The sequence below is a fragment of the Drosophila sechellia genome, chromosome X (assembly GCF_004382195.2).
Source record: "Drosophila sechellia strain sech25 chromosome X, ASM438219v1, whole genome shotgun sequence".
Classification (NCBI taxonomy): domain Eukaryota; kingdom Metazoa; phylum Arthropoda; class Insecta; order Diptera; family Drosophilidae; genus Drosophila; species Drosophila sechellia.
Genome location: NC_045954.1, coordinates 7433106 through 7448045, shown reverse-complemented (window position 1 = coordinate 7448045; position 14940 = coordinate 7433106). Strand labels below are relative to the sequence as shown.

Genomic DNA, 14940 nt, shown 5'->3' with positions numbered 1-14940 from the left:
AAGGGAGGATGGGAGGAGCGTTAAGGAGACACAACCATGGCCACAGTCACGGCCACAGGACCAATGTCCGCCACTTGCCGGACCTCTCAGCTTGTCCACCATTCCCCTTCACAGCCCTGCCACTCCTTTATGCCTTTTTGCAGCTATTTCATACGGCAGAGGGAAAAAAAAGAGCTACTGATTTATTAAATCAGTTTCATAGAGGTTTTCTAAACTAAAACCACTTTATTAACGTTGATGTATATAAAAATGTTATGAGTACAATGAGAATATGTTGTTTTGCTTCATCTCTCAAACAAATATCCGAACTCTATGAATTTTTTTGCAGTGTACTAACTGGCATCCCTTTTTTTGTGGCACACACACTTGCACAGCTGCGGAGTGGCGAAATGGAGAGTGTAAAAAGAGAAATTCCTAAATGAACGATATAAATTGTTGGCAGCCACAAATAATGAAAACACTTTGCGGTCATTTAGCGCTATTCGAAGCTCTCACACAGATACTCACACCCACAGATACCCCCGCGCACACACAAGCACACACTCACGCAGTCTGTTGACAGTTATCCTTGCAAAGTCGAAGGGGTGAGAACGAGATGGATGGACAGATAAATGTTGGGTGCGCCGCTCCAGCTCCAGCTCCTTTTCGTCCTTCGTCTGGCGGTGACATTTTTTCTGCATTGACCCCAGTTCAAAGTCTATTGCAATTTGAAAATGACATACGAAGTCCATTAAGCGCACAAATGTGCAGCGAATGCGGCACAACAATTGCTAGCAGGACCGCATCCTTCGACCTGCGTCCTGCAGCTGCATCGTTACTCGAGCTCGGACATCCAAGGGATTCCTAAGCGGCAAAGGCACGGTCTGGAATGGCCAGTTTGGGTCCTGCAACCCAAATTATCTTAATCAACTGAAAGACACAGTGGAGAGTCCTTAAGGAAGATGTGGCAAAACAAGTAAAATAAACTATATATCTATAAACAAATTAATAAAATCAAGGGTGTAGGAAACTCCAAAAGCGTAATTTCAAAAAGAGTACAAAATTAAAAGGATGATTAAACGGAAAAGAAAGATTTCCAATGACAAGGTTATTATCGAAGATTTCTTCTATATAAATCTATATATTTTTATTTACTAACCTTGCTTATAACTGAATATCAAGTATGTTTATCGCTGCAGGCAAGAATCACTGTTCCCCCAAATAAGAACACACACCACCTAAAATTCGGTACAGACAAAAGACAAGGACTAAGGACGAAGGATGCATCGATATCCAAGTCTAAGCCTGATACGTTTGTCCCATTGATAATGAACATTGACAACTTTGAATGCAGACAATTGAATCTTAATTTCCACCGCACTCTCTTCCAGATGGACGATGGCCAGAATGGCGTCCAAAGGACATGCAGACGCCGAATCCATTACGACATCATCCCATGAATCAATGTTTGAACACAATAAACATTTATTTATGATGCAGCTGAAATTTTTATTCCATTTCACCATCGACTGTATGATCCTTTTGTGCGACAATTCCTTTCGAGCACATTTCATTATTATTCGGTTTTGTTTGGAAAAGAAATAGTCCTTGAAGCTATAGAAAATGACTAAATTGCTAAATTGATGGGACACCACTTAAGTTGGAGTGATTGTATTTTCGATTGCCTATGCATATATTAGAATATTTTAAAATCTCCAATTCACCTACAAAATCAAGTATAAGTTTTTCATCAGAAGAGTATATATATCATCCTTAAAATAAAAGCACTTGTTTTTGATGGCACCGAATGGGTTATCTGAGAGTACTTCACAATCTGCTGCCTTGAGCTTAGCTATCTGCTGACCTAATCCATGAATCAAATGTGCACAATGGGCATTTCTTTATGAACTGGCTGCTGTCCACAGCTTCTGGAGACGGCTTCATCCCAACAGTTGGGCAAGCTACAAAGCATTGCATACTTTGTTTTATTACCTGACTGCTGCAGTTGCAGTTGCAATTACACTACCTAAGCCAAGAACTGTGCAAAATAATAATAAATCCTTTGAATAAACAATGCCTCGCAGTCCAACTTATCTACTTGCTTCTTTCTTACATCAAAGGAACCACAAAAAATGTTGACTTTTATGCTGTAGGGTAGAATGAAAAATAAAATCCGATTTTTATTATTATTGCATTGCAAACATATTTCAAATAAGAAAGCATAGGACATAGAAATAATATATACTCATTTAAATAAATTCAAAAAATTGCCATACAGAGAAGTGCTGATGCCTGCCGCCAGGTGGCGCCCGTCTCTGTCAGGATTATGAACTAATTGAGGTGCAAATGGCAGACAACTTGAGTCCGGATTTCTGTCTGCTCACGCTGTCGCACATTTCACAAACAGCAGACAGTCACGCCCCCCTACTTTTGGCCCCTTATCCGCCTTTTGGGGACCCCTTAACAAGAGTGACAAATAGGCGTATGAGCAATGCGGCTGCTGCTTCTGCCGCTCCTGCGATGGCATCAGTTCGCATTCATTATGCATTACAAGCTGCTTAATCGGCAAGTCGGCGGATCTTGAGCGTTTTTTCCATTAAATTACACCGAAACTGGCTGCACTGACACTACCAGAAATCCGACCTTCCCTGCCATCCCGCCAGGAATCTTAATGGGAAATGGTAATTCGGCGAAAAGAAAATGCTCCCATTATAGTTCTGCGCGTTTTTCTCGATTCTTTTCCTGGGTGGTGAGGGGTTAAATATTGCGAAGCCTCATAATTGGCTTAACCGCAGGAAAAGGGGGAGAATCCCGTGGAGTAGCTGTGTTAAAGTGGTAAATATGTCAGCGGCAGTAAAGATATAAATTTTCGTTAAGTAGACGCGCACACGCAATCGCTGCCAGAAAGTAGAAGAATCACTTCGCGTAGAATTCAAGTCCGGAAGATGAAGATGTGTTCCGAGGGAGTGGGCATGGTACACCGAAACAAACGAAAATAATCTTAAGCTTTTAAGCAGTTGACCTATTTTTCTATAATTTTTTGTTACCATAATATTCCAAGTTTAGGATATGAACATACCAATATAAGTATTCAACTACCTTAGGTCTCTTTATGCATATTGGATTTCAGTGTAGTAGGCATTAATCGGTTGGTCTAATCTTGCTGCGCTTGAATGATGATGATGTGCCACGCCCACAGCCTTCTGCCCGCTACACACACACACATGCACACACGGACGCAGCCTTAATTACAACGTGCCAAGAGTTAAGCCGAATATTTTTTGGTTTTCTGGAGAAGACGAATGAATTGCTGTGGTGTGGCCACAAAAGGGTGGTAAGGGCACCGCTGGTGGAAGATATAGGGGGCGTGGGACTGAAGGGGCCAAGAAATTTTTGGAAGAACACGTGCGCACATGTGCAACTTCCGTTAAAAATCTATTGCTAACTTTCAACAATTCACAGACACAAACGTGGGCAGGCACACACACACACACAGAGTCACACGTTCACCCAGAAAACCCAAACGCCCACACACCCACGCACACATATTTGAAAGGTGCGCGCTTTGGCTGTTTGTGTAAGTGAGTTAGAGTTTCCTGCAGCTGTCGTGGCAACTTCCGGTTCCTCTTCTTCTTCTTCTACTAAAACTGCTTTTGCAACAACGTTTATGTCGACGCCAAAGTCCATGTCTCGGCCCAATCCCCCCTGTAAACCCCACCCATGACCTGCCTTCTATCTCCTGCATGACGGCTAAAACACTTATTTGGCTTAAGGCTAAAAACTCAAAGCCAAAAATAGCAATAACAACTTGAAGCAGCCAGAAGTAAAAGTCTGGAGCTTGAAAAACGTACAATAGTAAAAGCCACGAGCTTAATACACTCTATAAGATTAGGGCACCTTTTTGAATGGGCTTATTTACATCGAAAAATCGCAATTAAAGATTAATGGATATCTTCCAATAGTACAAGAACAGAAGTTAATTCATAGAAACCCAATTATAAGATATATAAGTATCTATACGATTCAGCTTATCCTAGCCTATTTTAAGACACCCTTTTTGGTTGATTTGAAATCTGTGAAGATTTTTTGGGCCTATCATCTGTCAACAGCCTGCACTATTGATACACAAGTATGCACATAGGAGCCCTAACGAATCTCTTTGCCAGTTCTCAAATTTTTTTTTAACATGCATTTGTAATCAGCAGACGTAGATAGTACGGATGAGTAAAGTAAGTAGTACGCATGCTGCTCCCTGTGTGTGCTTAAAAAATTGCACAAAGTTTAAGCTTTGTATGCACGTGTGCATGGGCGGGGGGGAAAGGGGTGCGGGGTGCCGAGTCAGTCGTGGAACTGTTGCTGAAGTCACGTAATTCAAATAACTAAAGTTGGCGTAAATATGCCGAGCATACAACACACCCACTCGAATGGAGTTGAGTTACTGGCAAAAGACAATTGCTCACGCAATTACTTGTTGTTGTTGGCCTGGCTTAAAGTTCATTAATTTCTCTCACTCTGCTTGTAATTTGTTTTAAGCAAACAACTGACGAGAATGCTGCCGCCTCTCAACAGGGGTTACATTTGCATCAAGGACTTCCGGTTTTCGCACACAAGCCGAAAAGTATGCAATGGATACTGCGTTTTCATTCAAATGTGGTTGAAATGAGCGTTTTGCTTTCAACGAAATCATATTGCTTCACTCGAGATCTTTGAAATACAATATACATGCATATGCTCTAACTACTTTAAGGTTACTTACTATTGAAGAAAGTAATATTTTAAAGCCAAAATAGTTAATGATACCGTCTTGATTTAACTTTAAAATCCCCCCTTCAGCAGTCGTAAGCTTGGAAAATTGGGGATGAACTGCTAATTACTCGCTAAGCTCCACTTTTTACCAGCTAGCGAAAAAGCGAATAAACACTTCAGCAATGCAGCATGGCCAGCACTTGGCTCGAGTCCTGCTCTCGAGGTCCTGCCTTATGAGCCATGTCGGGATTTGGCGCTGACGCTGGACGTCTGTTGCGTAATTAGTTACCAGATTTGTCTGCACAATTCGCTCGGCTACTTTATATGTTAATGAGTTTCTGCCGTCCCCACTTGGCCAAGTTCGCTCTTCTTTTGACACAAATTTCCTTTGTCTTGGCCATGAGTGGAGTCTGTGGTTTGCGACAATTGAATTGGAAAACAGCTTTCGCGGCTTACATAACGCGAGCACTGTTACAAAATGTAACCACACTAAGAGTTAATAATATATCCAAAAAAATTACTTATCTATCTTAAATATAAATATATCTTAAATATAAAAAATAAACCAAAATGCTTATTAGCGTATTGTTCAATATTTCACACATTTTTCCTATGTGTACGACCCCCAACATGGGATGTTCTCTGGGGGAAAAGGAAACGCTGGAAATTTCACAAAATATGAAAGTCGCTGTCCTGCTTATCGTACAAATGGCATGGCCGGGAAAAGGCAAAGGGTTGTCATGGTGGGTACGGGGGAATGATGTTGCGACGGAGGGGGGAAGGGAAAAGGAAAAGAGGTATGGGGCACGGGGAAAAAGTCAGCTAAAGCGGCCGCTTTTTGCCAAAGTTCAAATTGCATTTGGCAAAAAGGAAGGAGACGGGCGAAAAGAAAATGTGCATAGCAAAAACCATTTTGATAGACAGTGGGGCAAGCAGGAAAAGCGGAAAAGCACCACATGTGTGTCGGTGTGTGTGTCGGTGTGAGTGTGGCAACATTTTCTTATCTAAACAATATTGCGACTACTGCACTTGCAAAGCGACAACAACAACCGAATCGCTTCCATGGCTGATTGAACAAAGTTTGTAAAGTTGTTGTCATAAATAGAGGGTATCAATGGGATGCTCCGAAAACCGGAAATCAATAATTTAAAACAAGAGCAAGCTAGTCTAAAAGCAGCCAACCGCTAAACTCCTTTTTAAGTACCAAATATTTTATTTTAGATATATTTAAAATTCATAGGTATTAAAAGTTCGCCACTTACACAGTTTTTCGCTAACTTTTTAAGTTTTGCGCTGCAAATGGGAAAATGACAACACTATGTACTTGTTTCTGTTATTTTGTCAACAGCATGTGATGCCGAGGACTGTGATCGGATTTTACTTGATATTCTAAGCAAAAAGATGGTCAAGTTTTGGAAAGTATCCTGAAAAGTCACAAGAATCCTGAAAAGTCACAAGAAATATACACAAATATCGAAAAACTATAAATGAATCCAATTCAATATTATGATTCACCTGAAAGAAAAGTAAATACATTCCAAACAAGAAGTTTGCATAGACAAAAGTAAAGCTATTTTTTAAATATTGAAACAAAAAACAGAAATATATCAATAACGCACTTATCTTTAAAATCAAATTATCTCATTAGCAACACATTAAGTTGTGACTTGTTATCTTATCTCATTGGACAAACTCCAGAACTTGACGTGGCCCATATGATTTCATGGTTACAACAGCAAATTGCGGCAAACAGCATAAAATGGGAATAAAACTAGAGCAGATTTATTTAAATTGTTTATTTTTTCTAAAACCTATTTTATCATCTGGTTTTCCTTTGTTGGTTTTATGGTTCTTGTTTCGGTACGGGTAAATTACAATTTAAATTAATTATTTCACATGTTTAACATATTGTTTGAGTTTTAATTATTTTTTAAGGAGCTTGATTTGTTTGGTTTTCTATCCCCTCACAACATTTCGGCGCCGACTCTATATGAATTCCGCCAAATTCTTCCACGCCATAAGGTAATTAAGGTTGGTTTAACAAAGATTTTGTTATTAAAACTAATTGTAAATTTATAAGTAATAAACTTAAAGCAGTTTGTTAAGAATTTGATAGCTTGTAACATACAATTCATACGCATTTATTATTTGTTGTCTCTGCTTGCTGCTGTTTTCTTTTTTTAATTATTTAATTCATTTTTGTATGTTTGGAGGAAATAGCTGGTTGTTCTAAATAAATGCGTACGTTTAGGAAGCAACTTAAAATGTACAGTGACAGTTTCTTGCTGTAGTTTTGGATGTGTGTGTATTCAGTGAAGAAATGTATACTAATTGTGGAATAGTTTTCATTCTTGTATTTTGAACTCCGCGTTTATGACTCTGTCAGTGGGTTAAATTGATCGATTAACAACGGACGACAAACAGTGGCACACTGGTACATAATGGATTAAAGAATAAAAGCCATTCCATAGGATCCCAGATCCCTGCTGGCCGCCTCTTTTGCAATGCAAGGCATTTTTTATACACACAAGCGACAGACAGATCATTATAAAAAAAGTTTGTTAGCAGATTTATATATCTCTTTGTTTGTTGTTGTTCTTCTTCTTGTTGTTAGCGGATGATGTGAAAAAGTTACAATGGATGGGTGTGTGCTTGGGGTCTGAGGCTGAAGTAGGATATGGCTGTCCAAAGATCCGGCTTAGCCGATCATCAGCCCGCAGCCGAGTCTAAAGTTGTTCTTCACGTGGTTCATGCGTCCGCTCAGGGCTAGTGTGAATGGCAATGGAGCCAGACGCTTCTCCAAAACTCCAAAGATTTGCCAGTTGGAATCAATTCCGCCTGAAAGAACAAAAAGATGAGTTATTGGGTTCGAAGGGTTCACAAAGATATGGTCTACGAGTATGGCTATGGTTTAAATCAACAAGTATACCCCACTCACCTCTGAAGACGAGATTCGCTTTGGGCAGATCTATCTGATACGCAAGCGTGGCCACCGACTCCTGCATCCGCAGGCTGGTCTCCACCTCGGCACCGATCTGCAGCTGTTCGCTGGCCTTCTGGTAGTAGCACACGTGCAGACCGCTCTGCCCCAGGGTCCCCGACCACACCGAGTTTCCAGCCGTATAACGGCCCACGACGGACATAATAGCTATCTGACGGCCGGGGACATTCGGACCGAACTGGTAGGCCAGTTCCGAGCCCAGGGCAAGGTCTGGAGTGACTGACTGGAGATATTGGCCAACGACCACGCCGGAGTTGGTGAATATGCTGGGATTGGCCACCGTCAGCGAGAGGGTATAATCATTACCGCGATAGTCGGTCGTCAGCTGTGTGGCCACCACCTTGGAATCCTGGATCTGTGGAATATAGAAAAGGATATAATAAGTAAAGCAAATAATTGGCTTGGATAAATGTGATATACAATGAATCAACAACAGAATCTTAGGTCTCACTATCTACTCTATTTTGAGCTCTATTGATGCCCAAACTTAACTAGCCTAATGCTAACTGGCACGGGAGGTACACGAGGCTCAATGGTCACTTCTGTGCATCGATATGTATGTTTAAGTGGATGCCATAGCAGCTCCGCAGCGTAATCCCGGCCAGAACTCACCTGCGAGGCGAATTTGCAGCGCAGACGGGCGGAGAACTGATGGATAACATTGGCGTTGAGGTTGCCCGCCGGATCGATGTCGCCCAGGAGGACGGGGAAAGCTTCCGTGGGGCTGAACTGCTTGGTGCCCACATAGGTGGCTCCGAAGCGATATCCACTGGGTACCACATTGCTCATGTTGATGGTGTGCGACACCTGGAAGTGGTTGCTCAGGCCCTTGTTCAGCATGATCTTGGCGCCCTCGAAGGTGATGGCCTGAATATCTGTGGCGAGGAGTGAAAAGTCCGTTGATAACATATAATATATAATAACACCCCGTCCGATGCCAGCCCCCGTTATGCCCCATCTCGCTCCCACATGTTGTAGGTTATGTCATCATAGGTGCGGAGACCTTTTTGCGGTGTTTTTTCGGCCGGACTGACTGAGATTTACTGACTGAACATCACATACCTTTGCACTTTTTGTGAAGCTCCTCAACGGTGCCAGGATTCTCCAGCGCTGCGTCCTTGGCGGCGGCAAGCGAGTCCGAGCCTTCGGCGGACGAAGAGGATTCGGTCAGTGAGCCGGAATTAGAGGGCACGGGAGTCGGTTCCTGGAGGCCGAGGCCCAGATTTGAGGCGCCACTGCCTGGGGCGCCGGAGGAAGCCGCTAGCACGTTGCCCATTTCGAATGTCCCGATGTAATCTATGTAATTTCAAAGCCAACACGTTTCGATATCGGACTTCTATATCGGAGGTTATTATGTCTCGGCCAGTGTTACCAGGTGGTAAGATACTCTTTGCCCTGCCGAAAAGATGTCAGTATGATGTATGCCTAAAAAAGACCACAACGTTGCGGAAAAAGTTCATCTGGGAACACTGTAAAGTGTGCGAGCAAATTTGAAAAACATTTTTATAACTTCTTTAGATTACATTATTCTATTTGCACCACCAAGAAACAAGTAATGATTAATGAATTAATGGAATTACCTGTAGTTGCCAGACCGCTGCGGCTTCCAATATTTATAGCGATTTCAAACAGAATCTACATTGATTAAGCACAACTACGGAGGTGTAAAACAACAATAGAACAAAGTAGCTGCTGTTTTGAGTTATCTATGACTAAACTATGCGAAAAATTGAATAAAATAAATATAGGACAGATATGTAAACAGTCGCCAAATATGCCGCGAATGCTTTTATTGTAAAATTGTAAATTTTGGAAACCGTCCACAGTTACGAACGAATGTGTATCACACAGGTTACTTTTTTGACAATTGCTTCCAGACTCCTTCGATTAAACAAAGCGGAGGAATGTGCATAAAAACCCAAAATTAAAACACAATTAAGATTCACCCTTTCAACGACTTATAAAAGAGCAGTATCTCTAAACCGATTAGATTAGACAAAAACAAAGCCCAAGCTAACCCTTGATTAACCAAATGCATGCCGTCCGTATTAATAAAAACGTTTATATTTCAAGTTTTAAGTATATGTATAGCTTTTCCGTTCATATTTGTGTATGTGGAGTTATGTGTTGTATGAGTTAGGAGCGCAGAATTTCGGCTACGTATATCTCGTGTGACTGGTTATCAATAATAAGGGCGAAATAAACTTAATTTGGAAAGAGGGGGCCAAACTCATTCTTCACTAATTACCGTGAGTCACCTAACTAAATATTAACTTAAAAGCGAAACTACATGTATTTCGAAAAAAAAAACGCATTGTACAAATATACGTAAATGTTTTGGTTTTTCAGCTAAACTAGACGATTAAATAAGAATAAAGAGTCAACAAATTGGTGTTTAGGGGGGAAGAGGGTGCTGGTGGGTCATACGATACAAATCAATGTACACAAACAGTATTGAAAATAATAGAGAATGAGGTCGGGGTGAATCAACAACATGATGACTTTTCCGGCTCTGCTACGACGAGATTAAAGTCCAGACTATTGGGTCGCGAGAAACCAGACTTAATGCCATCCCATCCATCCTCCGCTTTATATTCGCCGGATCGAATGCGAGCGTACACCTCCTGGGTGACCATGCGAAAGGCCTCCTCCACATTGGCGCCAGATCGGGCCGATGTCTCAACGAAATGCAGACCGTGCTGTTTGGCAAACTTTTGTGCCTCCTCCGTGGTCACCTCCCGGTGTCCGCCCGCATTGATGAGGTCCAGTTTGCAGCCGACCAATGCGAAAACGGGGCGGTGGGGCTCAATGTGACGCTGTGCCTCCATCATCCACAGCGGTATGTGCTCGAAGCTGGCGTGGTTCGATATGTCGTAGACCAGCAGCACGCCCACCGAGTTCCGGTAGTAGGACTTGGTGATCGAACGGAAGCGCTCCTGGCCAGCAGTGTCCCACAGCTGGAGCTTGATCTGTGTGCCGTCCTTCATTTCGATGAGGCGGGCGAAGAAGTCGACGCCAACTGTGGGATCGGATAGCTGCAAGATGTAAAAAATGTGTTATTTATGATTAGACGCGTTCTTGGAAGGCAGTAAAAAGAGACGCAGTTTAGAACTGGTAATGCTTTTGAGAACACTTTTGTTTCTACACAAACAAATAGAACCAATTGATATGTGATTTAACTCTATGGAAAGATTTGATTCATGATATCTCTACGTATTTAAATTTTCCGCGCAGTTATTTGAGTAACCCTGGTTCCTTTTGGACTTGTGTGTTGTTTTTGTTGCCTGCATTATCAGGCGAGCACACAAACATGCACACCAGCACACACACACTGACAAGGTGACTAAGACAGCATCTTTTAAAATCCACTTCCTTTGTCTATTATTTGTTGTTGCTCGCCCATTGCAATCACTTAATTATGTAATGAACGCATTAACTGCATTACACGAAGATCGCACAGTGGGTCAAGCGGACAAGTACAGTGGCCAAAATCGTTGAACATACGCACCTCGGCGAATTTGCCGTCTGTGAAGAATTTGAGCAGCGAACTCTTGCCCACGGTGCTGTCGCCGATTAAAATCAGTCGAAATTGATACTCGAAAATGGGTTCCACCATTCCGAAGCCGAATTCGAGGGATTTGTCTCTTGGAATTGAGTCCGCAGCAAAAAATCTGCCTCCCCTTTGGAACGCTTGATACGCAAATCGTTGATTCCCTTCTACGGCTCGTTTTTCTTCTTATTTCCTGGAGTTTTACTGCAAATCGAAACTTTCTGTTCTCCGCACGATTACTGGCTTTGCAATGCGATATTCTCGGCTGCCGCTGGTGGTTGTCAAATTATAAATATTCGAGAATTCAAATTCCCTTGAATATTGTTTTGTTTTGTGTTTTTTTTCTCATATGCGTGCGCGTGTGTGTGATAATGGCAGTGTTGCCGGACCAACAAAAGCAATCGATAGTAGCCACAATGAAAATATTTCATTAGCATTATTAAACAGTTATAAATTAAATTATTTAAACAAAAATAGTCCCTCACATAAATTTAGCAATTTGTAGATTTTTTTACGGTCTAGAGGTATATTTCGGCGGTACACAAAAGCTAGCTAGATTTGGCTTGAAAACGGTAACCGGCTAATGGCAACACCACTAATCTGGCCCGCCGCCAGTCTGGCACCGCCGCCCAATAGAGATTGTCAAAGAACGCGGTCTCGCGTGACACGATGAATGCATACAAATGTAGTTAGTTTAAATTGTTCTGATAAAATATAACAAACAAATAAAATATTCTTTCATATTAAGCTAATAAATTTAAATGAATTACTCAAAAAGATTTTACCGCGTACAGTGCTTTGACATATAAATTTAAACGTGCGTGTTAATTTTCGTTTTAGGTTGACTCGTGCAGAGAAAACCCCATCGCTAGTACGCACTCTATTTTCTTTTTACGTTTGTTTCCGTGAACACTGTCCAGTTCGTATTTCACAGCACACAAATGTACAAACAACCCGCCGGCCAATCAAAAGCAGCAGCGGAAAATAAGATCCCTTTCTCAGCAGCCGGCAACCGGAGTCGGTGAATCAGCCGGAGGCTCCGGGATACGGAATCCACCACGTTCTCCTCCATCTTCCTTGCCTACTCCTCCCCCGATTTGGTTACGGAACCAATATCATTACCGTTAATTATAGCCACAGCGGGGCGAGAGCATATACAAAATCTCCATATAGATGTTCAAGTTCGTGCTGAACGACGCCGCCTGCTACGTGCGATCCAATGTGCGGGATTTCAGTTTGAATGCACTGCGCCTGCTGCCGCAACTGCCTCAATTGAGTCCATACGATGTAAGATCCGGGATTCCTGGCAAGTGCCTTAGATCTAGTTACCCTGGCGGGGACCATTAGCATATAGTTGGGCATGGTTCGTAACATGTAATCAGTTTGTAAGATCTTCAATTGAAAGCAATTCATTACTTATCAATTTTTTTGGATTTATCTTATAGAAATTACTTTTAGAAACCAGCTCTCATCATTGAATCTTTAAACAGTTTAAAAATTTAACTATAAAGCCTAATAATAATAACTATAACTATAATAACTATTACAACTGTCTGAAGATCCAATAACTACTTTCAAGGGCTTTCAAGAAAGTCCCGAGTATTTTATAAACAAAGTGAACGACGTCGACCCGACTGCATTCGATTTTCCATATTCATATTTCAACTGCAGCCACCATTTATAGCCCCGTTACTGAGCAGGTAATTTCATTGGAGCGAGTGCACTGGACAAGAGTCCATACCAAGCGTCTTAAGAACAGAGTTTTTAGGAACCGAATAAGAATTAACTGATTGTTAACTATTACCATGGGAGCCTTTGTAATTCCCACAAAAAGAGTAAGAGCCTTTCTTAATTTAAACTATTTTCACAGGTTAACCTTGTTCTGAGGGAGAACGAGTTCGTTTACAACTTCCCCGTGGATGGAGTCATCCGCAGCTATGAATCAAATCAGCTGGGATCCAACTGGCCCTGCGAGGATTCCCGCACTGAGGCCAGCTTGCTGCACCGCAACGGCTTCATTTGTGGCATTTTCGACGGGCATGCAGGAGCAGCATGTGGCCAAGTGGTGTCCAAGCGACTGCTTCGCTATGTTTCGGCGGCCACGCTGCCGCGCCAGGTGCTCCGGGAGCAGATGATGCAGGGTGCCGACAGCCAGTCGTTCCTCAAGTGCCACAATGACAACGTGGACTTTGTCAGCATGATCAAGCCCATCTACGAGGCCAGTTTCCTAAAGTACGTCAACCAATTGTTAGAGACACCGCAGCGGGATGTGTCCAGTGAACTGGTGAACGCCTTCCTCCAGCTGGATGAAGAGATCTCGCAGGAGGCTTTGGCCAGCAACGATGTGCGCACCATGAACGTGGCCCTTTCTGGTGGGTGATGTATCCATTTATTTATGTATATAAGTTGCCACCCGTTTCATACTTGCCGCTTTCTAAACTTTGCATGTGTTTATTTTCCAGGAGCCGTTGCCTGTTTGGTTCACATTGAGGGACTGCAGATGCACGTGGCCAGCACGGGTGATTGTGGCGCAGTGTTGGGCGTTCTCGATCCCGAGACTCAGCAGTGGCAGCCAAAGAAGCTCAACATCGAGCACAATGCTGACAATATGTCCGAGGTGCGTCGCATTCTGGCCGAGCATCCCAAGGAGGAGCATGAGACGGTGATCCGAAACGGCAGGCTGCTGAGCCAGCTGGCGCCGTTGCGTGCCTTTGGGGACTTTCGCTACAAGTGGTCCCAGGAAATAATGCAGCAGAAGGTGCTGCCGATGTTCGGCGTTCAGGCAATGGCCCCGAATTACTATACGCCACCGTACCTAACCGCCCGCCCCGATGTCCAGCAGCACAAATTGGGGCCCAACGACAAGTTTCTAGTCATCGCCAGCGACGGCCTGTGGGATTTCCTTTCGCCCAGCGAGGTGGTCAGCTTGGTGGGGGAGCACATCAACTCCAAAAAGATCCTCGAACCGATGCGCCTGCCGGAAGGCGAAACAACGCTGCAGGAAATCTCCCAGCAGCTGGCCGAAAGAAAGTCAGTTATCCTTTAAATGTATGCTGGTTATTTATTATTTTTTTTATTGCCTTGCAGGGCTGGCCTCACTCGCAAACCCGTGGACCAGAACGCGGCCACGCATCTCATCCGGCATGCTTTGGGCGGCACCGACTATGGGATCGAGCACTCCAAGATCTCGTACTATTTGACGCTGCCCAGGGACGTGGTGCGTCTGTATCGCGACGACATCACAATCACTGTCATCTACTTTAACTCGGAGCACATTGCCAAGCTGCACAGCGATGTGGATCAAACGGAGGTCACTGCGCCGGTAGCATGATCTCTGCGAGAGTGCATATGTGTATATTTAACGAGCTAACCTTCAGCCGAACTAGCCTAAGTGTTGCGTTTAAGTTTGTTTCATCCGCCATCGGACCTCGGACGACTGCTCCGCCAAATAAATCGCACGCGGAAAGCGAAAAATCACATATGCAAATTGTCTTGTTATTTATGAAGAGCGATGATGATCGGTCGTCTCATTTGTTAATAAAATAAAAATGATATACTGAAATCCCAGCAAATATGCACATATATATCAAGGGTTATAAGCAATCAAGAAGGTTTCTTCATATATTTATTCTCAAATAGTTCGTGATTTTGTTAAGTAGATACT

At 42.8% G+C, this 14940-nt stretch overlaps 3 protein-coding genes across 4 annotated transcripts; 1 reads left to right on the top strand and 2 right to left on the bottom strand.

The window, feature by feature from the left end:
• Positions 1-6833: 6833 nt before the first annotated feature.
• Positions 6834-9109, bottom strand: LOC6619006 (mitochondrial import receptor subunit TOM40 homolog 1). The gene is made up of 4 exons (XM_002043215.2): positions 8789-9109; positions 8339-8601; positions 7664-8081; positions 6834-7563 (listed from the first exon to the last, which is right to left on the bottom strand). The coding sequence occupies exons 1-4, from the start codon at positions 9000-9002 to the stop codon at positions 7424-7426; spliced, it is 1035 nt and encodes a 344-aa protein (XP_002043251.1). The 5' UTR covers positions 9003-9109; the 3' UTR covers positions 6834-7423.
• A 659-nt stretch (positions 9110-9768) lies between these two features.
• LOC6619005 (ras-related protein Rab-39B) lies at positions 9769-11644 on the bottom strand. Its single transcript, XM_002043214.2, has 2 exons — positions 11235-11644; positions 9769-10761 (listed from the first exon to the last, which is right to left on the bottom strand). The coding sequence occupies exons 1-2, from the start codon at positions 11340-11342 to the stop codon at positions 10213-10215; spliced, it is 657 nt and encodes a 218-aa protein (XP_002043250.1). The 5' UTR covers positions 11343-11644; the 3' UTR covers positions 9769-10212.
• A 463-nt stretch (positions 11645-12107) lies between these two features.
• On the top strand, positions 12108-14838 carry LOC6619004 (pyruvate dehydrogenase [acetyl-transferring]-phosphatase 1, mitochondrial). Of its 2 annotated transcripts, XM_032725078.1 has the most exons (5): positions 12108-12147; positions 12211-12563; positions 13147-13648; positions 13739-14306; positions 14364-14838. In XM_032725078.1, exons 2-5 carry the CDS (start codon positions 12450-12452, stop codon positions 14605-14607), a joined length of 1428 nt encoding a protein of 475 aa, XP_032580969.1. In that variant the 5' UTR covers positions 12108-12147; positions 12211-12449; the 3' UTR covers positions 14608-14838. The 2 variants fall into 2 exon arrangements, with proteins under 2 accessions (XP_032580969.1, XP_002043249.1); XM_002043213.2 differs by lacking the exon at positions 12108-12147 and having other exon boundaries at positions 12164-12563.
• Positions 14839-14940: the final 102 nt, after the last annotated feature.

What these genes read in the sequence shown, in the direction of transcription:
- LOC6619004 (XM_032725078.1), top strand. Translation starts at nt 12,450, where the DNA reads ATGTTCAAGTTCGTGCTGAACGACGCCGCCTGCTACGTGCGATCCAAT. An exon ending in CTCAATTGAGTCCATACGAT is followed by an intron (nt 12,564 to 13,146) that starts GTAAGATCCGGG and finishes CTATTTTCACAG; the next exon opens with GTTAACCTTGTTCTGAGGGA. An exon ending in CAGCAGCTGGCCGAAAGAAA is followed by an intron (nt 14,307 to 14,363) that starts GTCAGTTATCCT and finishes ATTGCCTTGCAG; the next exon opens with GGCTGGCCTCACTCGCAAAC.
- LOC6619006 (XM_002043215.2), bottom strand. Translation starts at nt 9,002, where the DNA reads ATGGGCAACGTGCTAGCGGCTTCCTCCGGCGCCCCAGGCAGTGGCGCC. An exon ending in GCTTCACAAAAAGTGCAAAG is followed by an intron (nt 8,602 to 8,788) that starts GTATGTGATGTT and finishes TCCTCGCCACAG; the next exon opens with ATATTCAGGCCATCACCTTC. An exon ending in AGCGAATCTCGTCTTCAGAG is followed by an intron (nt 7,564 to 7,663) that starts GTGAGTGGGGTA and finishes TTGTTCTTTCAG; the next exon opens with GCGGAATTGATTCCAACTGG.
- LOC6619005 (XM_002043214.2), bottom strand. Translation starts at nt 11,342, where the DNA reads ATGGTGGAACCCATTTTCGAGTATCAATTTCGACTGATTTTAATCGGC. An exon ending in CAGACGGCAAATTCGCCGAG is followed by an intron (nt 10,762 to 11,234) that starts GTGCGTATGTTC and finishes TACATCTTGCAG; the next exon opens with CTATCCGATCCCACAGTTGG.